General features: G+C 40.0%; 2 protein-coding genes across 6 annotated transcripts in view; one reads left to right on the plus strand and one right to left on the minus strand.

The window, feature by feature from the left end:
* The window catches only part of LOC123519683 (calcium-activated potassium channel slowpoke-like), a 253,402-nt gene extending 250,214 nt beyond the window's left edge, over positions 1-3,188 (minus strand). The window contains 2 exon segments of the mRNA XM_045281184.1: positions 2,684-2,760; positions 2,763-3,188. Of these exon segments, the coding sequence (XP_045137119.1) occupies positions 2,684-2,760; positions 2,763-3,012 (327 nt within the window). The 5' untranslated portion in view covers positions 3,013-3,188.
* A 747-nt stretch (positions 3,189-3,935) lies between these two features.
* LOC123519488 (set1/Ash2 histone methyltransferase complex subunit ASH2-like) lies at positions 3,936-14,019 on the plus strand. 5 transcript variants are annotated; one of them, XM_045280833.1, is made up of 12 exons: positions 3,936-4,214; positions 4,423-4,512; positions 4,964-5,142; positions 5,360-5,538; positions 5,811-5,955; positions 11,803-11,989; positions 12,120-12,301; positions 12,581-12,725; positions 12,859-12,997; positions 13,162-13,268; positions 13,515-13,659; positions 13,774-14,019. In XM_045280833.1, the coding sequence occupies exons 2-12, from the start codon at positions 4,424-4,426 to the stop codon at positions 13,873-13,875; spliced, it is 1,599 nt and encodes a 532-aa protein (XP_045136768.1). In that variant the 5' UTR covers positions 3,936-4,214; position 4,423; the 3' UTR covers positions 13,876-14,019. The 5 variants fall into 5 exon arrangements, with proteins under 5 accessions (XP_045136768.1, XP_045136769.1, XP_045136770.1 ...); XM_045280832.1 differs by having other exon boundaries at positions 3,937-4,214; positions 4,440-4,512; positions 5,811-5,985; XM_045280831.1 differs by having other exon boundaries at positions 3,938-4,214; positions 5,811-5,985.
* The last annotated feature ends 192 nt before the right edge of the window (positions 14,020-14,211 follow it).

Genomic DNA, 14,211 nt, shown 5'->3' on the forward strand with positions numbered 1-14,211 from the left:
AGAAGAAATGGCGTATTACAACCTAAATATTCCTTTTTTTTATTCCACGTCACGTAATAAGAGGTCAAAAGGACAAAGGGAAGGTAAAGGAACGGGTAAAGGAGCAGATGAAGTAAGGGAACGTGTCTATAAGCTTAAACGAATGATGACATAACGCACGGTATAAAGGAACGTAAAGGAACAGGTAAAGGAGCAGATGAAGTAAAGGAACGTGTCTAAGCTTGAACAGGTGATGACATAACGCACGGTTCCTTCCTGCCTTAAACTGACAGGTGCAAACGAGGCCATTTATTACGACGTCCATTACAAGATGAAGTATCGGTGAAGAAACAGGTGGGTCAAGGTAAGTAAGTGGATGTGTTTGAAGGTCATTACAGGTGACTACATGTGATTACAGGTGTTTACAGGTGATTACAAGTGTTTGCATAGCGCACGGTAAGTTAAATAACAGGTGACTATTTTTCTACATCTGCTATTAGGAGGATCATTAAGGAAAAGGTAAGTCAGAGAATCGTCATGTTTACAGGTGTTTACAGGTGTTTACAGATGTTTAGATTACATAACACACTGTAACTTCCTTAAATCAACAGGAAATAACCAGATTTTTCATTTTTACTGCAATAATGAGAAAGCTAAGGTCGTTAAAGACACACAAGGCAAGGCAACGTGTTTACAGTGTTAACAAAATGACATAACGCACGCTAACCCTTTATTTACTCTTCCCTCTAAATGACAGGTGAGGATGAGGCAAGATTTATGGCTTTATTACGACCTGGCCTTGATCTCCGGCCCGGAAAGTGATGGATGACCCTGATGGAGGAATGGGAAGAGTAGACGTGGTGTTATAAATCAAGACGAAGGAGGAAGAGGAGGAGGAGGAGGAGAAACTGAAGGAACAATATATCTAAATCACTAGGAAAAATGAAAAAAAAGGAGTAAATATAAAGTAAAAAAAAAATATATGATTAGAAACAGATGACGTGGCATTATGTAATTAGAAACGAGAAGCAGCAGCGAGATATCACTAGGAAGTTTCTATAACCTTTAAGGAGGAGGAGGAGGAGGAGGAGGAGGAGGAGGAAGAGGAGTAACAAACAGAAGGAAGAAAAAGGAGGAGACGCAGAAGTGAAAGAAGATGTTGTTAGTAGTAATTAGCTGATTGCTTTCTGCTTCACAAGTCAAATGATATAAATTAAGCACGCAACATCAACTCTAATTAATATGAAGTTTAAAAAAGGAGAGAGAGAGAGAGAGAGAGAGAGAGAGAGAGAGAGAGAGAGAGAGAGAGAGAGAGAGAGAGAGAGATTCAGTCGCCGCCCATCTGTATCACCGACAATAATAAAACTATAAACACAAGAACATTTCCTAATTGTCACTGCCATCTCCTCCTCCTCCTCCTCCTCCTCCTCCTCCTCTTCTTCTTCTTCTTCTTCTTTCTCCTCCTCTTCTTCCTCTTCCTCCCCGAAACTAAACGAAGGAAACAAAAAAGCAAATTAAAACCAATAAAACACTGAAATAAAACCTTGAAATGCCTTGACTTTCTGGCAGAGAGTAGAAAGATTCCCCCAAACAAGGAAACATGAAGGTGTTGGACGTTCACCTCTCTTGGTTATGACTGGTTGACGGAACACAATCTATCTCTATCAATGCGGGCACCTGAGAAAACTGGCCCATATTTTTGAAAGGCGTTGCTCTCTCACCATTACTATTTGAAGATGACCGTGTTTTTAATTGTATTTTCATGGTTCTGGTGATAGATTGGCAAGATTTCTAGTTTATTAAAAGGAGAGACTGTCTTGAAAACCCGGCTAGCTGTCTCTGTGGCCTTGGAAAATTGTTGTAGTGAGAGGGTAAGGCGTTTCTGAATACAGGCGAAAGTATATTCGTTCACACATTGCTGCCGTACACGAGGGGCCGCCTGACACCCCGGCACGCCCACTCAAGTGTACATTGTAAACAGGGATGAAGGAAAGTGTGTGAAGCTGAAAAATGAGATGCAGTCAGCTGATGCGGCGGGGAGCAGCGAGAACAGCGGGAGCAGCGGGTGGAGGGGGAATAATGCCCGCAATCATCACAGGTAACACAAATATACTCATGTGAAAGGAGGGAATGTCACAGTTTCGCACAATACAGTATACATCATTAAGAAGTTTTTAATTTTTTTTTTTTTTTGTGTGTGTGTGTGTGTGTGTGTGTGTGTGTGTGTGTGTGTGTGTGTGTGTGCGAAATTGCAGCTTTATCTGAAAATTAGACTATTATCCTTCTCAGGAAGTCCCGTTAAAAAAAAAAAAAACGTAACTTCAACTCTAAAATAATGGTCTAACTAGAAGCACGGCCTCGAGCACGCCAGTCAGCCGTGCCCTGGCCTCACATGACGTGAGGGAGGGACATCAGGTCACGGTGGTAAAGAATCAGCAATACAGTAGTCTACAACATTAAGTAACATATACTAGTACCATACAGAACCTTTCTTCCATTTAACAGCACTTTGGTGCTATTGCTCATGTGCCATGGACTTTACAAAGCTATTGCATGTGTCACTGACTTAGGAGGAATCTTGGGTCAGTGCTGACTGCTGAGGAGTTTAAAGAGGCCTGCACAGTGGCGGCAGCTCCAGCACCAAGGCTCCACAAAGAGCACCAGTGGCATCAGGCAAGCACAAGCAACACGGAGAGCCACTCACCAGGATTCTGCCCGTCGTGGTCTGGCCCGAGATGAGTTCCCCTGCCCAGTCCTTGGCCTCCGTGACGAAGTTTCCTCCATCAGGTTCTTGGGCTTGGGCTGGCCGGGGGGCTGCCCCTGCTGCGCGAGGAGCTTGTCCTTCTCCTGCTGTTTTTGATATTCGCTGGGATCCCTGTTCCGGCAGCAGAGGAAGGAGAAGGCCCGCCATATCAGAACTATGAAGATCCCTGCTAGGAACGTGAAGATACTCGAGAGCAAGAAGCACCACCATTTTCGATCTTTTAGACAGTCTGCCTGCAAGAACTTGGTGGGATACGGATCGTCGGACATCGTTAACACTTCATGTCACACCGCCTCGCAGTCAGATAATGCAAAGGTTGCATTAAAGCAGAAAGTGTGTATTGTCTATCACATCGTCAGGTAAATGAAAGGGTGAGTTCCTCTCAGGACAGCCAACGTAACTGCCAGACCCATGGCACGGCGGCAACTCGCCCTCGTTCGGGTTGCTCGCAGCCAAATCAATATATAGTCAGCCGACCAATGGCAGACTTCTCTGTGTGTGACGTCATTAGTATGTAGTGTCGACGTCACGGTTGGGCGTCCAATAGAGGCACTGGCTCAGCGTGGCACTAATACTATGCACCAATGGAAACCCCTCTCAGCTATGACGAGGCACTGCGTCCGCCAGTCACACGCTTCACTTTGGTAAATAACAGTGCCTATGATCTCGGATTTGGAATGTATCATATTAAAACCCAATGATAACATCAAATCAGCAGCCATCATCTGCAAAAATATAAAGACACCATTTTCTTCATTTCTATTTGATTGTATAAGATTTGAGTTTTAATATGAATGATAAATTATTAGTTTTTTTTTTTTTATATATATATATATAGAGTCACAGTATATCCAAAATGCACTCAAGGTTACAATAAAATATCACAAAACACCGTGAATTAATATCTGTATGTTAATTTTGATCAGAATTACTATTTATTAGATATAAGTTGACATTGATCGGAGAAGATTCTGATGCCACTATGGCTGCCATATTACCCTGATCAAACTATTAAAAACACAATATTTTACTCTTTTTAGGCAATTTAGTTCATAAAATATACAATATTTTTTTGCTTTCTTATTTTTATGCAGACATTAAACATTTCAAACATCTTTTTTGGCAAAATTAGAGTACATAGATGGCGCATGTAAAGCATGATGCGCGGCGCTTTGATTGCAGCCAGCTAGTACAGCCGTCCCGTGTTGAAGACCGCCCTATAACAAAACCAAACCAGCCATCTTCATGTTTAGACGCCGCCTTGGCTCGTAATAACAAAAACTCTATGTTGTAGTATATACTAATGTGTGTTTAACGTAGTGCATTCCTGACACCGGGCAGCACACCTGACAGCACCTGTGTGACCGGCAACCACTGCCTGGCACCCCTTCCCCACGATAGCCTTGATGCGCTGCCCGCCTTACCACTAGCACCAGCCAGCATCCTGGAGCAGCTCGCCGCCCGCCAGCAGGTGTGGGCAGGAAGTTTCATAGAAGATAATAGTAAACAATAACAAGAGTTTCCATGTGAGAGCAAAGTTAAATTAGGTTAGGTTAGTTTTGGGTTAGATTTCCTTAGATTTTGCTTTGGTTTAATTGATCTAGGATATCAATTAAAACCAAATATTTAGCATAGAGATTTACTTTTTGTTTCACAGTCAGTTGATGTTTTGTCTTCAGGATGGATTATGATTCAGATGAGAATGAGATGCTGGAGTCCGGCGTGGTGGACGTCGGGGAGAAGGGCGGCCTGTCGTCCTGTGGATACTGGTGAGCAGTCTGACAAATTTTCCACATAACTAACTTCATCAACTGATATCATTGTTGTTCATTAGTCTTCATATTTATTTATTTTTGTTTATTTTTTTTTTATTTATATATTTTATTTATTTTTATTTATTTATTTTTTTTTTTTTTTGCCCCTTATGAATTTGTACCAGACTCCGAGCACATCTTTGACTGATTCGGAGTCTTGTTTAGGCAAAGAATTATTCTATGTGTCATGTCCAAACAGGTCACTGAATGCCCACGATGAAGCACTGAGTGTGTGTGTATGTGTGTTAGCTCGGGAAAACATCACTCATCAAATATATTAGATGGTCCAAATTAACTTGGGTCGAGTGAGTCAAGGTCCAAATAACTGTCTCCTCACACATGCCTCAACTGTTGGAGGTCAGTGGACACGTGTCTGTATGTGTGACTGTACGTCTGAACATTTCAGTGGAAAGCTGCGGAACCTAAATTCAGTGGAGCTGATGTGCTGGCAGTGTGGCTCCTGGTTCCACGAGTCTTGCATCAGCTACCAGCTCGGCAAGTTAGTCCCCTTCATGCTCAATTATTCCTTCACCTGCAAGAACTGTTCCCCAACCAGCATTGAAATCTTCCGCAAGACCCAGGCCCGTAAGAAAATATTGCCATCCACAGTATTCTGTAATGATGAGAAGATGGAAATATATGAGCCATCAAACAAACTAAGTAAATGGATCAAATAGTATAGATCAGCAAAGACACAACAAATATACACAACATGCATCTATTTAGTATACAGTTCACCATTACCATTCTTCCATATCACCCTTCACTGCCACATTTCATCCTCACCTCACCTTTACCCCAGAGCTGCGAGACATGTGCATCACCGCGCTGGCCAACCTGCAACACTCATGCCAGAAGGACAGCAGAGGAGGGGCTGGCACCATGTTTAGTCTGCAGCGTGATGTCATACCCTTCCTGGAGCAGAACTGGGAGGCCCTTACCACTGCTGCCCGTCGCTCCACACAGTCCTGGCACACCACTGTGAGTCACCACACACACCTCTGCTTCCAGGTCTCTTCTACCTTCTGTAAATACCTCTCTACCCATTACTTGTGCCTTTGTCATTTATTAGCGTACAAGTTTTCAGTACTCTGTCATTCCCTTTCACTATACTTTCATGCTTTCAATCTCAAGCAGTGAACCTACGCAACAGATCATATGGAGCCCAAATATGGAAAGTTTATCATCTTTGGAAGTTGAATGAGGAAGAGTTGTTTGTACATCAGTAACAAGACGATTTGTTCTCCTTACAGCTTCAGAGAATACTGATGAAAGAAGTTGATGCTTACTTCAATGTGGAGGAGACAGGTGAAAGTGGAGAACCCACACAGTACCATCCTTACTTCGGACTCATCACATCCGACCTGACCCTCATCCGGCCCCTCGTGGACGCCCCTGGTGGGTGGCGGTCGCCCCTCGCCGGCTCCTGTACGTATCCCCCCACCCACCACCCACCTCACACCCCATAATGTGCCACCACTGCAACTTGAGAGATATAACCCTAACAGACAGCTAGTGTGTTGCTCGCATACAATACACACACATAGTAATGGCCTCACCTGCCACTAATTGCTGCCTCCTCTCCTCCCACCTTATTGTTGGATCCAGGGATGAATCAATAGGCAAATTATCTTATTTTTTATTTTTTTTATTTGTTTATCTTTTATCTTCTTTTTCCCATCACTTCTTTCTTCTCTCTCTCTCTCTCTCTCTCTCTCTCTCTCTCTCTCTCTCTCTCTCTCTCTCTCTCTCTCTCTCTCTCTCTCTCTCTCTCTCTCTCTCTCTCTCTCGTCCTTGTCTTGGCATGAGTCTTCAGTGCCAGACACTTAATTCATGCCACTGCCCTTTGTTTCCCTAACACCAGGGGTGCAGTGCTGCTAGATTGTGCCTAAGGCTTTAACTTTCATCATAACATGTTACTTTATGAGGTGTGGAGAAATGCAAAAGGATAAGTGTTATGTTGTCACACCTCAGGATCTAGCACTCCATCCCTGTATAACACCTGCATTACGGGAGGTTTCCCTCTCTTTTGTTTTAATGTTCCATGCAGGAAGTGCAAAATTTTGTTTTTTTTTATATTATCATATTTTTATTTATCTTTTTTATTTCATGATTTGTTTTTATTTTATTTTATTTTTTTTTTTTATTTTTTTTTTTCCCACTTGTGCATTTTTATAATTTATTTCTTGTTTGAAGAGTATGTAGTTTTCATCACTGATACATGTATACATTATTTACAGTATGTATGGCATCATTAATTATCTCCGGCATATTTTCCCTTGTTTTGTGTACCTTTGCACTGAAATCTCATTTTCTGCAGAGTTAACTTATTCTAACTTGCTGCTAGATCTATGTATTTCTGATTTGTTTCAAGATGCACAGCAAATTGACTTTACCCATCACCAGAATGTACTTGTTCACTTGTAAGATACCTCTGCATAGATCTAAATATTCCAGTGTTTTACAAATGGATAAGGTTTTTGGTAGAAATTAAAGTCTTTTTGCCAGACATTAAAAGGCAAGTTGGAAATACATAGGGCATCCAGCATGCACACTCATCACCAAGTGGCAGAATCTGTAACAGAGAATATTGGTTATTTTCAAAATTATTGACATCTTGTGCTTCCTTTATGAAAGGATGCTAAGGGTTTCCACAAGAACACATGAATGTCAGAAGTGAGCAATGACTGAATTCCTTACATGTCTAAGAACACTGCACATTTGGAACATATTTGAACTATTATGCAAATTTAATGATGCAACTCAGGATAATCCTCTCTTCCCATTCCAAAGCAAAACTTAAATACAAAAGATGCAACATAAAGGCTAGAGGTTGTAGTCACTTGCTAATGTGTAATCTGAGCCACAACACACAACAGTCACTAGTGTTTTGTCCCTTATGAGGTGTATGAATCCTGCATTGACACCAAGACAAATGGGAAGTGGGAGATGTAGGAAAACTAACACTCAGTGTGCTTCCTGCATCTGAACATTAAAAAGAGAGGAAAAAACTACCAAGATTTATAAAATTCTTTTTTGGTTACTTCAGGCAACTAATAGAGGTTGTTCTGAAAGCCATATAGTAAAAAAATGGGGTTGATAAACTTGGATCCAGCACTAACACAGATTTTTTGTGCGTTTTACTTGGCTCGCTAGACTTGACTTAATCAAACCTAGACTGTTGTTAGGCAGTGCTGTGAAGCTATCAAAAGCTTGCCTTATGATGCATGTGCAGATGTAAAAATGCTGTGAAGTACTAAAATAACTGTTTGTTTGTTTGTTTATTCTATTTTTAATATTTCAAAATGTTGATTTTTGAAGTGTATACAGTGCAAGTATGATTAACCATATAACTGCCACCTTAACTGCAATATGTTGATTTCTTTCTTGCAGTTTCATCATCATTACTTTCATAACATTGTCAGCTTGTTTATTCCAATGACTTCACTTGTGGTAATGGTGGGTGATTACATGACAGTAATATCTATATCATCTTGCCTCTAATAATTTTTTGCAATACATACTTACCCCCTGGTGTTTTTGCCCCTGATAGGTTCGGGTCTTATTTGCTGCACACAGAAAGTCAGGTGTTCCTCTTGTACATATTCCACCATAACATCTTCACCTTACAAGCATGAGTCACATTACCAGGAACTGTCCACTAACCTGTAGTCTGTCTCCTTTGTTTTGTACATTTTGTTCTGTTGTCATTTTGTTGAGTATTTTGTTTAAATCAGTTTCTTTCATTGGGTTTTTAATCATCTCATTATTAGAATCCATTCTCTCAGAGGCAAAAATCCCTAGTTCCAGTAAAAGTAAGTTCTTCAATAAGATCACAACAGGAACTTTTTTACGAGATTCACGGAATCATCACAAAATTTACTCAAGACATGATCATAAAGTGAAGGGTTGTGTGGCATTTCAGACCATCATTACTGCCAGTCACTAAATTACAACAGCACTTACTACCTTTTGTTTTTGCAACGTTTTGATTCTTTATTGGATACAGAATGTCCCAAATTCATAAAGAAAGAGGGATGCTTGTATTTCTTATGACTACAGAGGTCACCATCTGAAGGAAACAAAATGACAGAGAACTACTTCACCATTAATGACCTGTCATTTCAAAGGAGATCCCAAACTCATGTAGCCCATCTCAGAACACAGTTTGTGGTGTCAGTACAGTGTATATATGGTGTGTGAGCTGGTAAGGGGGAAGCAGGAGTCGGTAAGGCGCTTGTTCTTGTCTGTGCAGAGCTATACCTTTAGTCCTCGCCTGTCACTGTTGTAGTTTATTGATTTGTTACCAGCCTCTGTTGTTAGTCAGAATAGAAGTTGTTGCATATACTTTCACCAAGATGCATACAGTATACCTTCACCAACATTTGAAGTTGCTGCATTCTTGATGTCACCTAGAGGTTGACGCTGCTAAACTCTACAAGTGTACCATCCTTTATAGTGATAGTGACAAGAGTTTTAGTAGCTGCTTAATGTCTAGTAGTTAGTAAGCATTTATTAGTCATAAGGACTCTTAGTTAAGATTACTACTTGAAAACATCAACCAATAGATGTTGCTGATCATTTGTTTTGATTATTATTTTTAGTTTTACACACAGTCTCATTCTTTCAATCTATCAACACTGTCAGTTATTCCTGTCATCTTTCACACCCATGAAAAACCTCCATTCACAAGTTCCTTTTTTATTACTTGAGAGCTTCATTTCTTTCTCTTACTCAGTAGCTTCATATCATCTTTCACACAAGTCTTATATTCTTTTCCATTGCATTCACATTCTAATGAACTGTGTCAAACTAATCAAATCAGAAATTATTTTACACTTATATTTGAATCATATATTAACTGTAAAGCAACTTGATTATCTTATTGACTGTTAAGCATATAGTTCATAGTAATGGTTATATTAAGTTATATCAAGATTTAGCTGTAAGTCTAGTACATATACGTATTTGAATTCATCATACAACATTGCATCCACAGCATCAGCTTTGCACAGTAGCAGTAGAGAAGGATTGGTTGCAGACAGAGTTGGATTATTCAGTTATCAAAGAGTATATGGGTGTGTGATAGTGTGTGGGTGTTTGTGTATGTTTGTGAGATCATATCTCTTTTCATCCACTGACATCTTAAAAACAAGCATCTTTGTTTCCGATACATATGTTAAAAGTTGTTTCTGATACATATGCTAAAAGTAATTTTAAAGATTTCTAAAGATATACTGATTGGTCATTATTTTCTCCACTCCCCATCAAGCAGGATTTAGGAAAAGAACATTTTGTCATTACTCTTCACACATGTTGAAGGTGTATTTGAATTGAACTGACATAGTAATGATATTCTTTCACTGATAAGATAATTCAAGTTTCGTAATAGAGGATAATAAAACCTGTGTCACAGTAAAGAGTGATACATTCATTTTCTGAGAGTGCTGTGCTGTTTCTGATCACTGTGTGTCACCTTGTCAAGTCACATGATGTACATTTTCATCGACCATATTCATATAGTAATTTTGGAACATGCATGTATTTATAATATTGCCCAAGGCTTTGTGTTGCTTTGGATGCATTAAATGCTCACTTGTCAGCTGGTGTTTCCACCTGTAGCAAGCTTAAATGACCATCAGACCTGTCAAGAATCCAGCCTCAGTGTGTCAGGGACATGATTTTACATCACTAATGGATGATCTTAATCAGGGATTACAGTTCATGAATGGTTGCTGTATTCATTGATACTTGTGATGTTTGACTGCTACAGAAGGCATGGTTGTGGTAATCACTGTGTTGCCGGCTGACTCACCACTAACAGGGATGAGAAAAGAAGAGAAGAATTCAGGTTCCATCAGTGTCAGTGACTTGAAAGATTATGTTCATGTTTCATGTTTTTCTACCTTGCTTTTATCATGCCTGCTGTGATGTAGAATCCGTGGCAGGTAAGCACCACCCAGTAGTGTTAGATACCATGCTGGACTAGTGCAAAGCATGCTACACTTACTGTGGGCCACATTTAGGAACCATGAATGGGTCATAAGCTCAAGACTGTGTGTGTTTGTGTGTTTGTGTGTGTGTGTGTGTGTGTGTGTGTGTGTGTGTGTGTGTGTGTGTGTGTGTGTGCGCGCGCGCTCTCATACATTCATCTACAAGTGGTGTGTGACGCATAGAGTGGTTCCTTGTGGGTGTTTTGTGTGTATCCCTGTGTGTGCTTGATGCTGCTTCATCATTACTAGAGTCCTCTATGGATGGTAAATGTGTTTGTTGACCGCTGCCTCCTGTGGTGACATTGAATTTTGGATTTGGATTTTTTGGTTAATCATACTTCTCAGTAAACTTGTTTTTATCATGTTGCATAGGGACATCTTCACAGTTTGCCTCAGAGATCTTCTGCATATTGTTAAATACATAAAGTTTATTGAAAGCTTCCTCTTAACTTTTGAAATGTAATTTTCAAAAGTATCTATTTCCAGCAGGCACACATGGACAATGAAAGATTTTTATAAATAGGAATTACTGTAGAGAATGCTCTTAAATTTTAAAATGGATTTTAGCAAACTTGTGTTCATGGCTTACTTTGTTTTTCATATAAATTTATTCAGAACAAAATATCAAACACCTAAAGAGTGTCATGGAGGTAAAGAAAAGAAACAGGAAGAGAGGGGTTAAATAATTCAGTGAACATTTTCATCATATTTACCATTGAACCGTACTGCAGTCTTTGGTTGTGAATGCTCTTCTCTATTTCTTGGTAATTGACTTAGCACATTACTCATACGATAATTTGTAGGTGATTTCAAAAATGCATGAAAGCATGTCTATGAGATATCAGTAAATAGCATATAGTGAGGTAGTTTACCTTTGTAGATGTCTGTAGCCTTGTATTTACACGATTGCCTGCTAGTGTTAAGAAACTTACATCTTAATCAGAAAACGTAGTATATAATTGATTTTTTACTGACATCTTTACATATTTTTTATACCATGAATCGGAGCATAAGATTTATCATTTTCATTGATGTTCACTTAAAGATATTTACTTAATTTAGTGCAGTATATAGTCTAAGAACTTTTACCTCCATAGCATTACTTCTTGGTGACTTCTTGCTGTGCAGTCTTCCCTTTTGTTGGTATATTTAACAGTGGAGATGTTTTGTGTGTGTGTGTGTGTGTGTGTGTGTGTGTGTGTGTGTGTGTGTGTGTGTGTGTGTGTGTGTGTGTGTGTGTGTGTGTGTACAGCCCAGCACCAGCAGTCAGGGAAGGGCCGAGGAGCCAAGCGAAAGGTTCCAGAAACAACCACTGGCAACAAGAAGGCCCGAGGGGATATGCCGGCCCCTAAGCTGCATGGTTATCCAGTCGACCATCCATTCAACAAAGACGGCTACAGATACATCCTAGCTGAGCCTGACCCACATGCCCCATTCAGGTGAGGGAGTAGATGAGCACAGATGCATTCTACATAAGTGATTTTCATGTAGCTTGGTGGCCCAGTGTTTGCTTATGAATGCATTATATAAGAATAGTGATACTTGATAAAGTATGATCATCTTCCTCAGGCAAGAGTTTGATGACAGTAATGACTGGGCTGGCAAACCCATCCCCGGCTGGCTGTACCGTGCACTGAGCCCTGGTGCTGTGCTGCTTGCCCTCCATGACAGAGCACCACAGCTGCGGACAGCTGATGACCGCCTGGCTGTCACGGGAGACAAGGGCTATTGCCTCATACGGGCCACTCACAGTCAGTCAGACTAAGTTCTTTCATTAATATAAATTTTTCATGTTAAGTTTCTTAGGATCTCAGTTTCATGTTTGGTAAGACACAATTCTCTTTAGTTTGTCTTCCTTGTTCTGTTGAATCTTTCATTATATTACAACAGATAGTGGTACTCTTCTTTGAGAGATATTCCATTTAACTATATTAGGTAATCCCATGTCATATTTAAGATTTTCTAAATGTATAAGTTTTATTTTGTTAGTTTTATTTGTGCATTTTGGTGATTGGTGACTATGGTGTCAGGTGTGAGTCGTGGTGTGTGGTACTGGGAGTGTACCATTGATGAGCAGCCTGAAGGGTCACACACACGCATCGGTTGGTGTCAGCAGCTTGCCAACCTGCAGGCGCCTCTTGGATATGACAAGTTTGGCTACTCCTGGAGGTCAAGGTTAGCTTTTGAACATTGAAATTTTATACATGAACATACTGCATTTCTCATCATTTTTGTTGGTTCAGTGAGTGTCATCACCAAAAAATTTTTTGTTTGATTTAAGAACAGTGTTATGCATTAACCTCCACAGGAAGGGAACAGTGTTCCACGAGTCACGAGGAAAACATTTTTCTGATAGTGGATTCAGTGAGGGAGACACACTTGGCATCATGATAGACCTGCCTGAGAAGAATCCAGTGTCTCAGTTTCCACCCACCTATAAGGACAAGGTAATGCAGTTCGCACTACTCTGTGTGACACTTGCACTTTGAGCTGCTTTGTCTCTTACCTTAGATATGGATTTCAGGTAAAACATGTAATTTATTGACCCCTATATTGATATTAGTGGTAATTATTTTTTCTAGGTTGTATATTTGTTTTTTGTGTTTTCCAGCCTCTTGTCAAGTTCCGGTCTCATTTGTACTATGAAGATAAAGATGATGTTCCTGAATCTTTGAAGAATCTCAAGCCTCTTTCAGGGAGCAAAATAACCTTTTTTAGGTAAGTTTTATTGTGAGTATGGACAGCCAGCCAGCCATTCTGCTCATGAGGATTCTAGTGATGTGCAGCAGTGTGTGTGTTCATTATAGAGTATACTTGTACTCACCTACAAACCTAGAAACTGTATCTGAGAACAACACCACAGAGAAGGAGCAGTTGCATGAAAATTAAGGAATGATATCAGTAGCTATTTCCTCACTCCCAGTATTGATTGGATTTAGAAATAATGAGATGGATTTCTCCTAGAAATGGCAAGTGTTGTGGAGTGGGCTTCCAGGACATCTACGGTGGCAGCTACTACCCAGCAGTGTCGCTGTACCGAAATATTACTGTCTCCGTGAACTTTGGGCCAGACTTCAAATACCCACCCACCACACATGAATACAAAGGGGTAAGGCAATGACCGTGTTTGATGAAGACAACAAAATTTAAGGAACAGACTCATATTCTCTGATGTTTCCTTTGATATATCCCTTCACTTGTATGATTTGTGTCTCCCCAACAGATGCATGAGCGGTGTGAGGAGTCCATGGTGGAGAGAACCTTGGCTGACATGACATACTTGGTGGAAAATGAAGGCAAGCTGAGGTTAGATGTCTTCACTTGAACTTGCTAAGAATCACAAGCTCTCCTCAGATGACTAATTCATTGAAAACAATATATATATAGTAAGTATTTTCAGTGATAATTCAAGCAGTTATATGTCCAACTTTCATTCCATTTCATTATTAAAGGGAGAGATAGATTTTTATATCTTGTATTTGTAAACCTTTTTAGATGTGTATTTGTATCCTTCATATGACTAACAGTGTTATGTTTGTTCATCAGTGTGTGGATTCACAGTATCAATATTTGCAAGCATGTGAGGATTTGACAAAGATTATGCATCATCAGTGGTTAAAAATTGAATGAGTGAAATAAGATAAACATTCATGGAAATCTG

This window comes from Portunus trituberculatus, chromosome 45, assembly GCF_017591435.1.
Source record: "Portunus trituberculatus isolate SZX2019 chromosome 45, ASM1759143v1, whole genome shotgun sequence".
In the NCBI taxonomy this organism is placed as follows: Eukaryota; Metazoa; Arthropoda; class Malacostraca; order Decapoda; family Portunidae; genus Portunus; species Portunus trituberculatus.

What these genes read in the sequence shown, in the direction of transcription:
- LOC123519488 (XM_045280831.1), top strand. Translation starts at nt 4,424, where the DNA reads ATGGATTATGATTCAGATGAGAATGAGATGCTGGAGTCCGGCGTGGTG. An exon ending in CTTCCGCAAGACCCAGGCCC is followed by an intron (nt 5,143 to 5,359) that starts GTAAGAAAATAT and finishes CCTTTACCCCAG; the next exon opens with AGCTGCGAGACATGTGCATC. An exon ending in AGCAAAATAACCTTTTTTAG is followed by an intron (nt 13,269 to 13,514) that starts GTAAGTTTTATT and finishes GATTTCTCCTAG; the next exon opens with AAATGGCAAGTGTTGTGGAG.